Here is a 17481-nt window from a genome sequence, read left to right on the forward strand (position 1 = left end):
TAAGATATACAAGGTGATCCACGCAAAAGCTTTCGATAATATCTGTAATTTATGGGAGTTTGGGAAATTTTTATCTAAAAACTAAAAGAAATGTTATTTTTTTTACTTTTGCTTTTTTCGTTACTATTTACTATTAATCGCTAGAATTATCCTTGATGATAAACTCTAAATTGTTTAGAGTAAAATCAGAGTTTTATTAATTACGCAAAAAAATATTTTGCTGTTTCAGCTAAAATTATAGCTATTTTTTTGTATCTGATATAAAATTATGTATCATACGCGTAGAATTCGTAATACATATTTAATTTCTATCTCTGTCATCTATATGATTAGATATATATCCAATATCGCAGTACTTGCTAGACATTTATCTATTTTAGCTATTTTTTGAACTTAGATAATTTTCGCTGTAACTGCAAGATTACTTTTTTGAGTGATTGTATTGAAATTCCAAAAATAATTTTAAAAGTAAGATAAGGATGTGGATGTCGCTATTTCCAATGATTTTCCATCGAAACAGTTTGTAACAATTGCATGTGGTCACCTTGTATATACATATTGTATTAGTATATTGACGAAACTTGCTTACGAACGATCACGGGACTGACGTAATATCTCCTAGGCCCCACTACGCGAACCGAAGATCGGATCGAGGTTTCAAAGTCCCTGACGAAGAGCAAGCGAGCGCCAGTATACTCCTTTCGTTACTGAAGGTAAGATACGTATATAGAAAGTATTGGAAATAATCAATCATCAAGCGTAGAATGTTACGAAATAATTAATACGTTGAAAATTAGAAAGAGTAATAAAATATCGCTTGGAGAAATAAAATTCTTGAAGAATTAAATGTATAAAACAAAAAAAAATTTTTCGATTAATGTTAATTGTGTATTGATTCCCAAAGATCATTTGATTTTCTATATTTCTTTGTTGAACTATAACTAATCGTGATAATATAATATTTTGGATAAAGTATTTTCGTTTATTTTTAGACAAATTGCACGGAAAAAGTATTATCGCATTAATCTATTAATAATTAGGCTAATGCAAAGTGACATACATTTAATATTTGTTCGATGGATTGGATTAATTTCGGACTCGTTATAATTTCAGACAGCGAAGATGAAGACGTTACTCTCGGTCGTTTTCGTGGTGCTGTTGATCAAGGTAGTGTTCAGTGCAGATCCTAATGAGCACAATAAAGTAGTCTGCTTTTGGAATAGTACCGCTTATGAGAGGCAAGGTGAGGTCGTTTGTGCTAGTTATATTCATTACTCATTCTCTTGAGACGCATAAAGCCTGTGTTGAAATATTCATAATCTTATAGATTACCTAAAGAAAATAATTTTCTCGAGAATTGCTTCTTGAGAATTAGAAGTTATCAAGCGTGTATAATATTTTTCAGGAAATTTTGAAATAAGAAATAAGAATTTAAGAAATAAGATTTTTGGTGTAACGTTCACTAATTTTATTATGCAACAATAATAAAAATTAAAACATGCGTTATATTTGTTTACAATTATAAGATAATATAATTAAAAATAACTTTTTATTATCAAGTTACAAAAGTGAGTCGTTTATGAAAAGATAATTTTTTGTTTATCTTTTTTTGGATTTTAAATAGCAATAGCAAACGTTAAATATAAATTTTGTAAATTCAAGTTTAATTAATATTGTAATATAAAATACATTTTTATTAATTATGTTATTTTATATCTAACATTTAAAAATTAAAATTATTATGAAACAAATATATGTATTAACATTGTTCCACTGAATTTATTATATAATATTTCCTATTTTAAAATATTTGTAGCTAACAGTAATATAAAGTCTACGTCGGAACTTCTCTGGCTTGTATTTATTAGAGAGTTTATGTCGGTAGTTTGTGTTTGTGCTGAACTAGACATTAAAGTCAAACACACCGCAAAGAGCATTGTAAATCTCTAAACATAAACATTCCACAAGTCAATTTATAACTAGAAGCTAATATCACAAATTATAAATGTGAGAATTAGATTTTTTTATGTTTTTCAACCTTCAATTTTTTTAATTGTTAAAACAATTATTTATTTACAAGATATACGCTTTATGTGCACCAAGGTTTTTTTCAGTTAAAATAATTATTTCTCGTTACCAAGAAATGCGCTTTATGTTGACAAAGCTTTTTTGTTTTTAAAGGTCCAGCAAAATTCCAACTTGAGGACGTTAGATCCGCCTTATCTCTTTGTACTCACCTTGTCTACGGATATGCTCATATCAATTCCGAGTTCGAGATTGTTCCCGGTTCGCCGAGTTTAGATACTGGATCGGGCTATTCCTATTACAGACTCGCTACGCAGTTGAAGCGATCGTTCCCCGATCTTAAGGTTTATCTGAGCGTTGGGGGAAATTCAGATCCTTACGATGAAGAACACAAATACCTCGTGTTGGTGAGTGCGATATCGATGTTATGATTTTATTGTCTCGAGTAACAATTTTTAATATTCAATGAAAAAGATCATTAAAGTAAAACTCTTCATATCTAATTTAAAGTAATCGAAGGATACGTTCAGAAATGAAATAAGATTGCAATAATTAGCAAAAAAGCAATAAAATAAAGACTGAAGTGAAATAAAATTTTTGAAATCAATAGACCGAGACTTCGGAAGGCAGAACAAAGTTTATCAACTCTGTAAACCGGCTGCTGAACGACTACGACTTCGACGGAATTGACTTGGCATGGCAGTTCCCACCGGTCAGACCCAAGAAACAGCGCAGCACTTTAGGGTCCATCTGGCATGGTCTCAAGAAAAAACTCGGCTACGGCAAATACCAGGACGAGAAGGAGCAGGAGCATCGCGATGGTTTCACAATCTTGGTCCGTGATCTCAAAGCGCAACTCAGACCGAGATTTAAAGCTTTGACTCTCACGGTGTTGCCTCACGTTAACTCTACCGGTTAGTATTCCAAGTGAACAATAATTAATTAATAATAAAATTAATAATAGTATTATATATTAATAATTATTGTTTGTGATCCTGATTATTGATGGTAAGCAGACCTTTAAAAGATCTTATAGGATAGAAGCCTAACATTAGTCAACTTATTACTGTTTGGAAAGAAATATTTTGCTGAGGTTTTGCTGAAATATTAAAAAATTTAGCTAAATACAAATCTGAAAATAATTTGTTAAGATTATCAAAACATAATTTAGGACGCTCAAATTAGTTGCTAGCACCGAAAAAATTGTATTCTTAATTTAAGAATATCTCACTTACGTTATAGTATGTTTTCCTCTAAAATAAGCACCAAAATTCTCAATTTAAGATTCTTAATTTAAGAGGGAAATCATCTAAATCATCATATTCTTAATATAAGAATGTACATGATGTCCTATTTTTAACGATGATCTTAAATATCTTTTGAACAATACATTTTAGAGAAAAATGTTTCAGACAAAAGTTGCATGATTTTAAGGAGGGGGACATCATCAAAAACCACGTGAAGCGCGACGATCGCTTTCGCAAATTAAGAATATATTATTAATGTAAGAGGAAATATTCTTATATCTACTTGATACTTTAAAATCACTTTTTCCGTGTAAAAAGCAGTAATTACTTATTTGAAGCAAAAAGCATTGAACAATAATACTTTTGGCACTTAAAATAAGTAATTAATACTGTCTTTCAGTATTAAATTGGTCAGTATCTATAATATATATTGAATTTCTATAGAGGGTATCTATAATTGTAAGTAAATTATACGTTTTAAACATGATTACATGTTTTTCTTTGACAGTTTACTACGACGCCAGATTATTGGCGCCCAACATCGAAGCCGTACATCTTTTCGCTTTTGATCAAAAAACACCAGAACGCAGTCCAAAGGAAGCTGACTTTACGGCACCAATCTATGCCAGTTACGGCCGTATAGCGGAAGACAATATCGATGTTGCTGCAAGGTAAGTCTCGCTCCTTTTCCACAACGCGTCTCCATTATTTTCCCGTATCGTCGCGAAATGTAGTTTAACATAACGCAATCAATTTATGGCAGTTACGGAGACGAGGGAGACAATATTGACGCTGCAGCAAGGTAAACATACCTCTCTTCCCGTAATCCACTTATTAATTTTAATATATGTATAAAATACAGCATATACATATACCCCGCCCAGTAAATTTACATGCAATTCTCATTTTTTATTTTCCTTAATTTTTCTACATTAAATTATCATACTCAATTTTATTTTCTCCTGTGCTTAATTCATAATTTGTAAATAAATTATATGATGCATAATTTATTTTTTATCAAGTCAATTACTATTAATAATATTTATAATATCTATCTATACATTAACATTCATAAATATCCATAAATATTCATCAACAATCTTAACATCTCAGAAGCTAAAAGATTATGTCTACATTTATGTAAATGTATCCTTTTTATACTGGGCGCCTCTCTAACCTTGTCGACTAAAAGCGGGGGCATTTTGCACAAAGCACCGCTTTTACAGCTCGATAAGAATAGCATCGAAATAACAAAAGTAATTCCCCAGGTACTGGTTGGAGCATGGGACTCCCGGTAGCAAGATCGTCGTCGGTATTCCTACATACGCTCGCACGTGGAAGTTAACAGAAGACAGCCAGATTTCCGGCGTGCCGCCCATCGTGTCCGACGGTCCAGGTGCCCCCGGGCCCAACACCAACGAACCAGGATTGCTGTCCTATGCTGAGATGTGCTCCAAGCTGACCGAGCACGCGGCGGGACGTTTGAGACGAGTCGGCGACCCATCCAAGAAGTACGGCAGCTACGCTTATCAGTCTTACAATGGTGAAATTGGAACTGAGGGACTCTGGGCGGGCTACGAGGATCCAGATACCGCCGGTAACAAGGCTGCATTCGTGAAGTCCAAGGGTCTCGGCGGTGTGGCGATCGTGGATCTGTCCCTGGATGATTTCCGGGGTATTTGCACCGGTGACAAGTATCCTATCATTAGGGGAGCTAAATATAAGTTGTAAAGAGCGAAGATTCGATCGGAAGTAATCGGAATCGAAATTCGAATCTATTTCAATATCCGACTGAAGGAAGCTCGGAAAAAATATTTCTGATGCTGCCACGATTTGCGTACGATGGTCGTATTTATATGTATTGTCCGACGAGCTATCAAGACTTTTAACGAGAGAATTGTTAACGGGAGAATTTTAATGAGGCTCGTGATGCTGTCACTTCGAATGTATTGTACGTGAGGATAATAAAAAAATATCGCTGCTTTATTATTCAAATAGTTTGATCTTAATCCTGCCTATTATTTTTGAAAGATAAGCTCATCCTGTAAAAAGAGTGCATGAAAATCTTCTAAAAGTTCTGCTTGCATATAATTGCCTAATATTGTCTCATATACAGAAAAAAAATGTACTAAATTTTAACAAATATTTGATTACACTTAACATTTATTTACGGTAAATAAATGTTTACTACATAAAAAGAAATGATAGTTAAATCAAATTAATGGTTCTTGTATCAATAAATATATTTACATTTAATAAATATTCAGCTAGTATTAATCAAACAGATATTTATTAAAATTTAGTACATTTTTCTCTCAATGCAAGAATTCAATTTGCATACAATTATTGCACGTTAAAATCGTTGCCTGTAAAATAAAATTTAAAAAATTTGTATATTATCATCTAATTTCTAGAATGGATAAAATTATACAGTTTTACGAAATAAACTACCGTCGACTTCTTTATTTTATATTCGCTGATAAATAAGAAGGCGTTGATTCTGAAAAGGACAAAGGATAGAAAAATGGAAAAACTGGGAGTTACACATAGACAGAAACATTCACATATATGACATATATATATATTTTTTTATATAGATAATATATTTTTTCGTGCAGTCTATTTTTCCGGCCAAACGATATATTTGCACGGGTGTATAACAAAGGTTCTCCTGTAAATGGACTATAGACTCGTTAACATATCCAACATCGAAGATTACGTCAAACCAGATACAATTAATAATCCGCAGCCATTCTCACGCCGGTTCGAGTCAAATCTGCTCTCCTATCTCGACACAGTGAATTCAAAATAAAATTATAAAAGATACGCACACATAGTGAATCGTTGGTAAATCTGATTATCCTATCGTGATTTATTCGACTCGCAATCTACTGATCGTGCGTCTTGATCGTGCTGAACGCTGTGTGGTGGATCGTATCCTGTATCGTAGGCCGGTATTTATAGTCAATTCCTATTTCATCTTTCCTATTTTATCTTAAGTAATCTTTAAGTAATCTTACACCGAAAGAAAAGATTGGTTGCTGCAACAATTTAGGTAGTAAAATATGGCATAGTATTTTTATATGATTACAGCAACCAGTTTTTGGTTGTAACAGCAAATTTTTAGTTGCGTTAGCTTATCGAAATCATATACTGACATTGCGGATAGGCTAACGCAACTAAAAATTTATCTAAATTGTTGCAGCAACCAATTTTTTTTTTTTAATGTATGTAATAAACTGTATTAGCGCATCTTAAGTTTTAAGATACTAATACAGTTCTGTGATTGGTTCGTAATATTATAAGACTGTATTAATGATCTTAAATATAAGAAGCGACTATGAATACCGGCAATAAAAAAAAAACTAGTATTTCTTTTTACAAAATACTGGGAGTGGTAGCTTTGTCAATAACTTTATGCTCTCTCTACGCTATAGTTGATAATGCGATAGAGTTACGTTAACGAAAGAAAGGGCACTCGTGAGAATATATTATAACCGACAACATATAACAAAACGATACTTATCTAATCCCGCTTAATATTTCTAGGTCTACGATTATTTCACCTCGATTCGCAAGTCCATGCGTGTTAAAACCGATGGAGTCCTTGTAAATGCTCCTTAAATGCCACTTAGACATCCCTTACAAAAATTTGATACTGGAAGGTATGAATTAATTATTTGATTATTAAAAACATTGTTCTTAACAACAATGCTTTTAATAATAAAAATAAGTAATTTTTAGTATTAAACTGGCCAGTATTAAGTTGGACTTTTGTAAGAGGAATAGCGCAGGATCCGATGCAGAATCGTTTCTTCGTGGTCACTCACGAATAAAAAATGCAAATTAATTAAAACGCAGAAATGAATCAAAACTTAAGTATTGAAAGCAATTTGCTACTTTGACGATTACAAAGAACCTTGCCTATTTTGCATTTTTCACATCTACAGTAATGAATCATATACTGATGAATAAAGGAATGAATAGATTACATTAGAATATCCGTTGAAAAAAATGACAGATTCAGCAAGTCGCCTAAAAAAATAACCAACAAATAAAAGTTGCTTTTTTAAAAAGTAACTAGGGTAAGACGCTAAGACAATTTTGAATATAGTACAATTCAGAACGAAATAACATTTGAATCCAACTTTCAAAGTTCAAGTTTGGTAATCATTGTGTTATTGAAGAGGGTACCAAATGGGAAAAAAGTCAAACTTGAACATCAAGAATTGGATTAAAAAAAATCTTATTTTATTCAGAACTATATCATGTTCGAAATTGTACCACCTTATTCTATGTTTCATTTATATCAATTGATTCATTATTCGTTATTCTATTCATAAAAATATTACAGCACAGTTATAAAAAAATAAACGAATTTTACATTTTAAGTTAAAATACACTATTAAAAAAAACAGAAATTTGCTTCCGTTATATGTAATGGAAGCAAATTTCAAACAGGTACATTAAAAATATTTAATGCTGTGTCAATGATAATAAAGTTATAAATAACTTAAATTTAACATTAACTTACATTAAATTTAAATCTACATAAAATTTAATGAAAAATGCATTAAACTTCGTAAAATTTTATGAAAAGTGCACCAAATTTCATATACATGTACACGAATATATTTTTCAGTTACATTAAACGTAATTTAGTGTTATATAAAATTGAATTGATTTTATGTTACTTAAAAGTACATTTCATGACATTTTTAACAGTGTATAATGTGCAAATGTGTCGAATGTTTCAATATATCTCGGAACGACATGAAAAGAACTTCTGTGGAACATTTTGATCTTATAATATAATATTTCATTTTAGCTGACCTTCGTTATTAGGACAAAGGAATCCACATAAAAATGGGCAAGATTCTTTATATAAGATCCGATCGAGATTAGTACCGTACTCACTTTCATCGCTCGTACGATTTTAACGCGCAGTGAGCTCACGCGAACCGACTCTTCTCCCTGACGTTCGTGACGTTCGTTCGCGGACAGAAGAAGGGTTCGCTTTATCTATTTATTTATATGCTTGTGGGTTGTCTACGACACGACGAGGGAAAGTGCGTATCTCGAATCATCGCGTCACGAATTACAATGAAATCACACATCTTGTTTGTTTTATGTTTACTTAATATTGGAACGTTCATTCAAATGCTTAGATTTTATAGGCTTTAATGCTGTCGCGACGCAATATGGCACTTGGATTACGCGTGTACATCCATTGTTTGTAGGTACTTGCTGCTCTTCTCTGGATTATCGCTGTTAACGAGACAACTCGAAGAGCTAAGCGAACGTAGGAGGTATATCACAATATCTGTTATTTATTCTCAAATATAAACTGTTATTTGCCAGTTACTTCAGGTTCATCGTTAATTTAATAACGCGATAATATGAATGAAAGTCAAAGGTCAAGCAAACGGCTCGTTATCAAGAATTAATTATAATTACAAATGCCAGCTTAAAAAACAAAGTAAAATGTTCTATATTTTAACTTTGTATTATATATGTATATATTTTTTTTTAAATTAAAATGTACGTAATTGGAAGCAACAGTGTAAACTCCGCAATTTTTTATTTTCTAAAAACTACTACTTTCTCCATATCGTAAATGCGACATACTTCCTTCATCCACTCGTTCCTCCAATCGCAAACAAGCGATTCGCAAAATCGCTGTGCGTGAATAATTTTCACGCCCAACACAACCGATGTACCGTCGGTGTTATTTCTTGATATAAAAAATTATTCAGAGTAGTGTTGCCGCGCGAAACTTGGGAGGAGCTCGCGATTAAACGTCCGCGATGATCCCAGGCAGTTTAGTGGAATGAAATTGGTTTTACTTTCTCTCTTTTTTTCTCGCTTCCTCGCTAATCCTTGGTTCGCTTTTGCGCGAATGCGGGTACGAACGATTAATTAGCTCCGATTACACGGAGATTAAGTGGATCTCGACTTTTAAACCAAGCGACGAAGCGATATTTTTCACCCTGCAACGCGGTAATAGTGAGTAAATCGTTCATTACTAAGCTTTTTCTTTTTGAGTCGCGACACTGACCACTTCGTCCTATAAAAGTAAAAATGCCCGATCAAAGCAATAAAGGGATATTGGATCTCGAGATGCCGGAGTAGATACGCGGCGGATCAGATAGGTAGCTAAGAGGAAACAATCTCTATCTTCAAATTGAGAAAATAGCTAGGAAGAACGAAACGGAAAAAGTTTCTGTCTCTAGAAGTGCTTTGCGCGTTATCGAAGCCGCGATGGTTATCGAAAAAAGTGACGCTTCGGAAAAATCGTTGCGTAACGGTAACGCGATTTTCTCGTTATTAATCCATACTTAACGGTACAATGAAAGAAATCAAGACTAAAGATTAAAAAATATGAGACGATTAAAATTAATTGCAAATTATCAGAAAAAATTGTTGGAAAAATTATTAGAATTATTAAAAGAATTAATTATTAGAAAAATAGGGAAACAAAAATGAGTATTTGCAATTCCTTTCAACTAGCGATATCTAATACCGTTGCTACAAGAATGACTCTCTCTTACGACTCAAAATATACAAATTAGTATTCCTTTAGCAGAACATTTAATTTGCAACTGTTGGAAGTTTTCTTTATCGAGGATAGGGCTGTTTCTCTAAAAGTACAGTCCAATTAGCATCACGAACACTTTCAACAGTTACAAGCTAAACATTGTGCTGAAAGTGCTCATTAATGTAAACAACACAAGTAAAACTTTCAGACAATTTTCACATATAAGCAAAACTGAAATATATAAGTAAAAGACGAAGATAAATGCACACGGGAGATTTTTCGTCGCGCCGCGACTTCCCGTTTGTCCTTCCTCACGTTCTACAACTGAAACAAAGAATTAAAATCAAATAAAACTTACCGGAAATTAAGTGTACCAAAACAGACTCGAAGCTTCGATCTTTGCGGCTCTACCCGGCCGCGAGTAACGCCCGAAAGCAGGATTCCAGATACGAGCGTATCAGAGTCCTACGGTGTTTCCTTAAGAAGTTACACGCTTTTCTTTTTTTTTTTTTTTTTTGGTTACTTTTCATTTTTCTCTTTCTCTCATTTTACGCTAATCTCTACATGACGGAACATCGTTTGACGTTGTACCTATTATCTTGGTCCACATTGTTAATGCTGAGTACCTTGAGGAGCTTCTCAGTATCCTTGAAGCCGTGCCTGCCGCGCTGCTGCTGTTTCATCAGCATCATCGTCGCCGTCGCCGTTTTTTTCTTCTTCTTCTTCTTCCGCTTGGTCTGCGGCAACGTCAGCTCCAGCATCTGCTCGAGCCGCAGGCGAATAGGCCAACCGGCACTACCGTCCTCGGTGTCGCGTTGATAGGTGTAGCTCGACGTGTTAGGCTCCTGCTGATCCCGGCGCTCCCACCACCACGGGTTCTTGCACGTCTGCTGATCGCGTTGCGGCTCCTGATAACCGTCCTCCTCGGCCATCGGCCGTCTCGGCTGCACAAAGGAGTCGTGAACGCGAACCGGTCGTGCCAGGGAGGATCTCTTCTTGGCTGGCGTCAGGTGCGCGGACTGATGCCTCGCCAAGGATTTGCTCAGACTGCCTCTCGTGCTCCGAACTCTCCTGAGTTCGTCGGGAGACATCGGCGCCTCCTCGTCGAGATACAGCTCCGCACTCGAGACTGGTAGATGATAATTACCACGAATCCGATGACTAACGGCGACAGCCTCACCGTCGTTCTTGTTGCCGTTATTGTTGTTACTGTAATTATTGTTGTTGTTCCCACTGCCGCTGGGGTTGCTGTTGTCTACGTGACGACACTGTTCGGCGCATTGCAGACAATCGTAATACTTCTCGGCAACGTGACGACGCATCGAGAAACGATCACGCATATCGGTGCAACGTCGACGTTCGTTGCTCACAATGACGCTACCGCCGCGTACGACTTGGTGATGATAAGGCTGTCGTCACACCTCCTGCAGGTACTTGAGAGGGCAGAGAATTTCCTTGTAGAGAACGTCGCCCTCCTTGCCCGTGTGGTCGGCGGAACGCACGTCCGCCGCGCATCTCACCATCGCCACCCCGTCCATCTCTTCGCCCACTTGGATCACGATCTATATACATTGTGTAACGAAACAAAACGATTAAACTTTTGCGTTCGCTCTCTCAAAGTAGGGCGGGGCTATTCCGTCAATTTCAAACTTAAACTAATACGGCGGCAAACAGTGCCTCTTTGCAGTACCGTGCTTATAATTACTTTATACAATCATGATTGCTTTTTGAGAGTACAAGCACGACTTTAAATATTCAATATGTACCGCTCAGAAACATAAATAATTATCCCAAGAAATGAATAAAAAAAGCTTTGCTTCACTATATATAAAATTCTTTCAAATGTAAAAATTTAATAAACATTGATGTGAGCAAAACTAAGGCAATGCGAGTTGAAAATTTGATTATGTCAGTGATTTTTTTTTTTCAAATACTTCACGGATCGTTTCAAACAATTTTTAACGTCACGCAACGCACATAAATACCTGATCTCGTAGCAGAGTTTGATCAGCCAGCTGCAAGTTGCGCGTGACCTGAAGAGTCCTTTGACCAGATTCCACCCGCATAACGTACGCACTTGGAAAATAACCAATACGGCCACCAAGACATTTGCCTTTCCACCAGTCTTTCTCAGATTTGTCGATCACCGTGATTTTGTAACCGGCCCTGTAATTACGAGGCGCGCGTAGATAAACCAACACAATCCCGCAATCAAACGCACGAATGGTATCGAACATTAATTGGAGCGTATATTAAATTAGTTATAATTTGCAATATACGACCATGAGAAAAGAGAACAATCTAAACGAAATAGTTATTCTTGCGTAATAAATTATGATATATATTTATTATAAATGCAAAATGTAACGCAGACTATATTTTCCTCGTATTTTAATAACAGAAAAGGCTGTTACAAATTAAAATGCCTGCTTTCATTATGTTCGGAAAAGTAAAACCGATATCATTACTCTTATAGTTTTTGAGGTGAAAAATATGGTGCTAGTTCAAATTACGTCACATGATGGGAGTAAATAAAAAATTCAATTTAAATCGAGAAAAAAAGCTTGGCGTTGCAGTCATTCATAAGACAGATTACCACGCTTCATGTCCTAGGGAGAAATAAAAAACCGGATCGACGTCAATTAGACGTTGACTGACATCTAAGTGACATTTAAGTGTCACCTAATTCATGTCTAATCGACGTCAATCTGATTTTTATTTCTTCATGGGGTATCGTCGGTATTACACAGTCCATTACCATCATGTTTTGACACATTAAAAATAGAATAAATATAGAATATCTTATAAAAATGCTATACTTAACAGCAAAAATATTTGCAATTAAGGTAACAGCCACTCTTCTAAGAGTACATGTAATCTTTGAGATCATAAAACTTTTGGTCATTTAATTAAAATCTAATATCTATATGATTATTATTATCATTATTTATATTAATAAGAATTATTAATAAAAATTATGTTCTAGGAATTTTATTTTATTAAATACCTACTCATTTAATGCATAAGAAAATTATACTCTCTCTTTCGACCCTCGGATCATCTTTTATATTAAAAAGTAAGTTTAAATGCTTAGAATTCAAAAATTAACTTTAAGTGCTTATAAAGAACTATTATATCTTCGACATTTTGATATTAAATTTTTGTCTCCAAATGATCTTCGAAATCTGTCCTTGAGCGTTATTACGGTTTTTATCGAACACCCTGTATATCTGTTTCAATATCAATAAATCGTCTACATTAATCCATTTAATACGCGAGATTATGTGACAAGCCGCTTATATATATAAAAGTAATTACATACTCGATTTTATTTAATGTTATTATAATGTTGATATTATTATTCTTTGCCACTTCATTTAGTTGCTATCGCACAAATACAAAATTGAAACTTCGCACCCCAAATCGCGTGGGAAGATAGCGTCGCTATGAAGTTAGCTGCGTATGCAAGTCACGTTCCCTATTTCAAGCTGACTCGCCTCGCATCAGCGCGGCGCAGCGGCGTATAATATTCGGGACAATTGAAACACAACTGTTTTGTTACATTTTGCGGAAACCGCAAAATGTAAACAATCACTGTATCGCTATCGTTGTTACCGGTAAACTACGAAAATATCGCTTTCCTGAAAAATCGTGAGAAATATTGGGTACGTTCAAGCCATCCACAAAGCAGCTAGCTTGCTCACCGAGCGATTGAATGTGATTGGTTAGATCAATAAGTAATAACCAATTATGTTTATTTGCTTGGCGAGTAGGCTAATCGCTTTATAAACTTGAATGCGCTCATTCATTGGTCCGCGCGTCATCCAGTTTGCCAACTCGGGTCGGCGGTAGTGGGGATAATAGCGTTTTTCACTGGCAGAACTAGTGTATACTCAGTGCACATTGAAGCTGTTGTAACTAATCTAATCTGAATGTAAAAGTGAGATATCTCAGTTAATAAAATACCTAATAGGTGCATCCAAAAGCACGATCGCTCATTAAGCGCTTAGTGACTTCTTGTACTTGTTTGGTCTATATTTTTAGATCTAATGGAATATGCCAATCAGATGCAAGAGCTCACTAAGCACTCAGTGAGCGGTCGTGCTTCTAGATAATCTAGATGCATCCATTGGGCGCGTTCAGATTAACAAAGCGGCTAACCTGTTCGCCGTAAATGAACATAATTGGTCGTTACTTATAGATCCAACCAATCATATTCAATCGCTCAGTAAGTATGCCTAGCCGCTTTGCCATTTTGAACTCGCCCACTGACAGTATGAAGTTACGTTGCCCGTTGTCAATCGTCCAGATATTCCGAATTCAGTCAGCGTTTCTTCGCTTTTTCTCGCAATTTATTCATACGGGAACAGGTCTTGCGAGTATCGGCCTTGTCGGAGTTGTCGGATTGAGTGACGGATGATGATTTCGAACTGTGAGTTGTGCGTGATGTTGAACGTACACGATCGTGTCTGATGCCGGTCATCCATCTATCCATCCGCTTTCAATCTGTTCGAATTTGTAAGTACATCTAGAACCTTGAGGAAAAGGAAATATGGAGCAGAAAAGCAGAATCGACCGACAGAAGTCATTCCGATAGGATAACGGTCGACAAGTAGCGTGCCCGTTGATATTTTCTTGACGTTTGAATTTTTCCTTGACAGTGACGTACTTTGGGCTCACAAATGTATACATAAGTTGATTTACGAAATTCTTGTAATAGTAAGTATCTAATTAGATACGAAATCTAGTCCGTTTAATGAAAAATCCGCCGTTGAATACTGCAGTTTGCTACATTTAGCGGGACAGATTCGTCAAGTAAACTCCGCGCGACCATTGAAGTTGTTGAATAAAATTATTGTATATCGCGTCATATATACCTACACGATAATTTTGTCGAGTGAAATCCATACGACCATCGTATTGCTGAATAAAGAATATATCGCGTCGGTAATATGGATTATTTTTGTGGTTTGGAATGCTGTAGAAAATATAGCTGACGACGATTATACGAGTATAGTGATCTAATTGAGATTGCGTAATTGTATTATTAATTTTGTTAGTACATTAAAATGCAGCGAGCAAATAAATGAATCGTGAAAGTGCGCGAATGAATCATCAGTGTCATTTTGAAACAATGAACAATCTTTAATGATAAGTGTATGCTAATTATTAATTTTATGAATTTTTAGGCTGAAAGAATAACTAGGAACAGCGGAGAAGCAGAGAAGATAAGGAGTGAAGAAGCAGGTGGCAGTGCATCGACTTGGTCAACTAATTAATTTATTATTTACGCAATCAATGTCGCGTTATTCGCAATACCTTTTGTCGTTGCATGCAAGAATTTTAATAATGGAATTACAAATACTTGCATGCGGAAGAGTGTTTAAGGTATCTATATTGTTATAATTACTCTTAAATTGTATTTTTTAAAATTATAATTGCACAAATTACTTGTAAAATAAATTAAATATTCCAAATGATTTGAATAAATCTCATCTTATAATTAATTACATATAATATTTGAGTACATATAAAGAAAAAAATAACATTAGAAAAGTTCAAAGTATAAAATATGTAAAAGTATATATAATATATAAAAAAATATGTAAATGTATATAAAATACATAAATATATAAAAAAATATATAAAAAATATTTCTTATTTCAAGTATACTTTATCTTTTTGAGATAAAAGTGTTCATGTTTATAACTATTAGATTGTTAATGTGAAGAGCTTGTAAAAAGGGATGGTGGAGAAACATTGGTTTTTTTCCATGCTATATACGAGACAAGTTCTTACTTAAGATCCAGCTCGTCTGGATGTCGTGCCTCGAAGTTGTACAGAACGACGTAGAGATTATTCGGTGGCAGAACACGCTTGCCGGGTGGATTCAAATGGTTCTGATTATTGGTGTGTGGCGACGGACATGGCGACGTGCTCGCCGACGAGTATGACTTCTCATTATCATCCGGTAGCTCCATACTGGACATCCGAATGGCGTTTCGCACATGTTTGTGGATTCCGTGACCCTGACCTGGGCTGCAGGGCGCTGGAAATAACATTTGCACGCGAACCTGCGGCTCGTTATTATTGTTCAAAGCCTAATTAGACTGGCACATGTAAAATGACAATTACGCGCTTTCATGTAAAATTGAATTAAGTTCTTAAATATATTCTTTATCATTTTCTTTTGAAGCGAGCAACTGCAGAATTTATCTACATAAAACGCAATTTTTATAAAAGAAAAATTGGTTGCATATAAAAATTTACATATATATATATATGTGTATGTCTTGAATTTATTAAAATTTATTTTTAATTTGATATTTTTTCTCTCTACGTGTATCAGGTTTATATTACGAGTTACTATTTATATTACCATAAGATTACGTGTACCAATTTGCAAGTTATAAAATAATATATAAATGTCTTTAATATTTTGCATTTTATCATTTTTCGTAAAAAATTTAAATTCTTTAAGAATTTAAATCCGAAAATTAAAATATAAATTTACAAAGACATATGCGATAATTAAGAACGAAAAAAATGTAGTAACTTTCGTTAATCCGAATATTTTTCCGTATAACTAAATTCTTAAAACATTCAAGTTTAACTAAACGAGCTTTTAAAGAGTTTTATCGAAAGATCTCTTATAAAAACAGCCTAATAAAAATTTTACATGTACCAATCTAATATTAGGGTAACTCCGGTATATACGCAGCACCTATCAAAAACTTAATTTATTAAATATTATTTACTATGTTTAAAGAATTATAATATATATAAAACGAATTATATCAGTAAAAACTTTATACTGTTTACTATTATGAAAAAATTATTGGAAATCCGAAATATTTATATTTCGTGTTAAAAAGTGAACTTTTTTAAACCCTTGTATTTTTGTCGTATTCCATAGGGGTGGGATGTATGGCTACTCATAGGAGGAGGGGGGATATGTACGGCTCATGAAAAATTTACAAATAATGTATATAAATAAGTCATAAAATGACACAATAATTTATAAAATGCATTTATAAAGTTTTATTAAGGAATAAAAATGATAAATATGTATATGAAGTAATAAATAATAATTACAATCTTCCCACATGTATTATAAGTGTTATGACATATTTCATGTAATGTGTTTATTGCATTTAGTGCACTGAATTCTACTCACTTTGTATACTTTACTTTGTAACGGGCATAAATCCCGCCCGTTAAAAATGCCATATATCCCAGACAGATGGGATGTACAAGACAACAAACTAAACAAAGAATACAAGAGCAAAGTACTTGTATTTTATTATACAATATGCTTTACTATTCCTCTACAGTCATGTATCACGAAATAACCATTAAGTCTTTTGCACGTTCTACACTAATTATTTTATGTAGATTATAATTTATGATGGCGCTACTCAACACAGTGACAAATCGATTCAACTCACAATAATTTCATTAATATTAACAGTAAGAAACTGAAATCATAACACAATACTAATATAACATAAAGACATATAATAAAATAGTTGCGGGAAAATTATTCCCCCCACTCCTTCTGTTTTTTTCTGACTTCTGCGGCATAAAGTCCCAGCGCGGCGTATTTGCCGGAGTTACCCTGCGATATACATTGCGATATTACGTTTGCGGTTACTTACACAGCCTGTTGAT

The 17481-nt window shown here is 34.3% G+C and overlaps 3 protein-coding genes across 12 annotated transcripts in view; 1 reads left to right on the plus strand and 2 right to left on the minus strand.

Moving 5' to 3' along the window:
• Positions 1-623: 623 nt before the first annotated feature.
• On the plus strand, positions 624-5261 carry LOC108749941 (chitinase-like protein Idgf4). Of its 2 annotated transcripts, XM_018489006.1 has the most exons (7): positions 624-713; positions 1114-1243; positions 2182-2432; positions 2636-2939; positions 3781-3943; positions 4036-4074; positions 4541-5261. In XM_018489006.1, exons 2-7 carry the CDS (start codon positions 1123-1125, stop codon positions 5001-5003), a joined length of 1341 nt encoding a protein of 446 aa, XP_018344508.1. In that variant the 5' UTR covers positions 624-713; positions 1114-1122; the 3' UTR covers positions 5004-5261. The 2 variants fall into 2 exon arrangements, with proteins under 2 accessions (XP_018344508.1, XP_018344507.1); XM_018489005.1 differs by lacking the exon at positions 4036-4074 and having other exon boundaries at positions 645-713.
• A 4438-nt stretch (positions 5262-9699) lies between these two features.
• On the minus strand, positions 9700-11174 carry LOC108749943. Its single transcript, XM_018489011.1, has one exon. The coding sequence runs from the start codon at positions 11148-11150 to the stop codon at positions 10371-10373; it is 780 nt and encodes a 259-aa protein (XP_018344513.1). The 5' UTR covers positions 11151-11174; the 3' UTR covers positions 9700-10370.
• Positions 11175-11213: 39 nt separating this feature from the next.
• The window catches only part of LOC108749939, a 72202-nt gene continuing 65934 nt past the window's right edge, over positions 11214-17481 (minus strand). For all 9 annotated transcript variants that reach the window (XM_018488991.1, XM_018488987.1, XM_018488992.1 and 6 more), the window contains 3 exons: positions 15610-15859; positions 11796-11976; positions 11214-11372 (listed from right to left, as the gene is read on the minus strand). In XM_018488991.1, the coding sequence (XP_018344493.1) occupies positions 11226-11372; positions 11796-11976; positions 15610-15859 (578 nt within the window). In that variant the 3' untranslated portion in view covers positions 11214-11225. The remainder of the gene's footprint in view (positions 11373-11795; positions 11977-15609; positions 15860-17481) is intronic.

This window comes from Trachymyrmex septentrionalis, unplaced genomic scaffold (genome assembly GCF_001594115.1).
Source record: "Trachymyrmex septentrionalis isolate Tsep2-gDNA-1 unplaced genomic scaffold, Tsep1.0 scaffold32, whole genome shotgun sequence".
Classification (NCBI taxonomy): Eukaryota; Metazoa; Arthropoda; class Insecta; order Hymenoptera; family Formicidae; genus Trachymyrmex; species Trachymyrmex septentrionalis.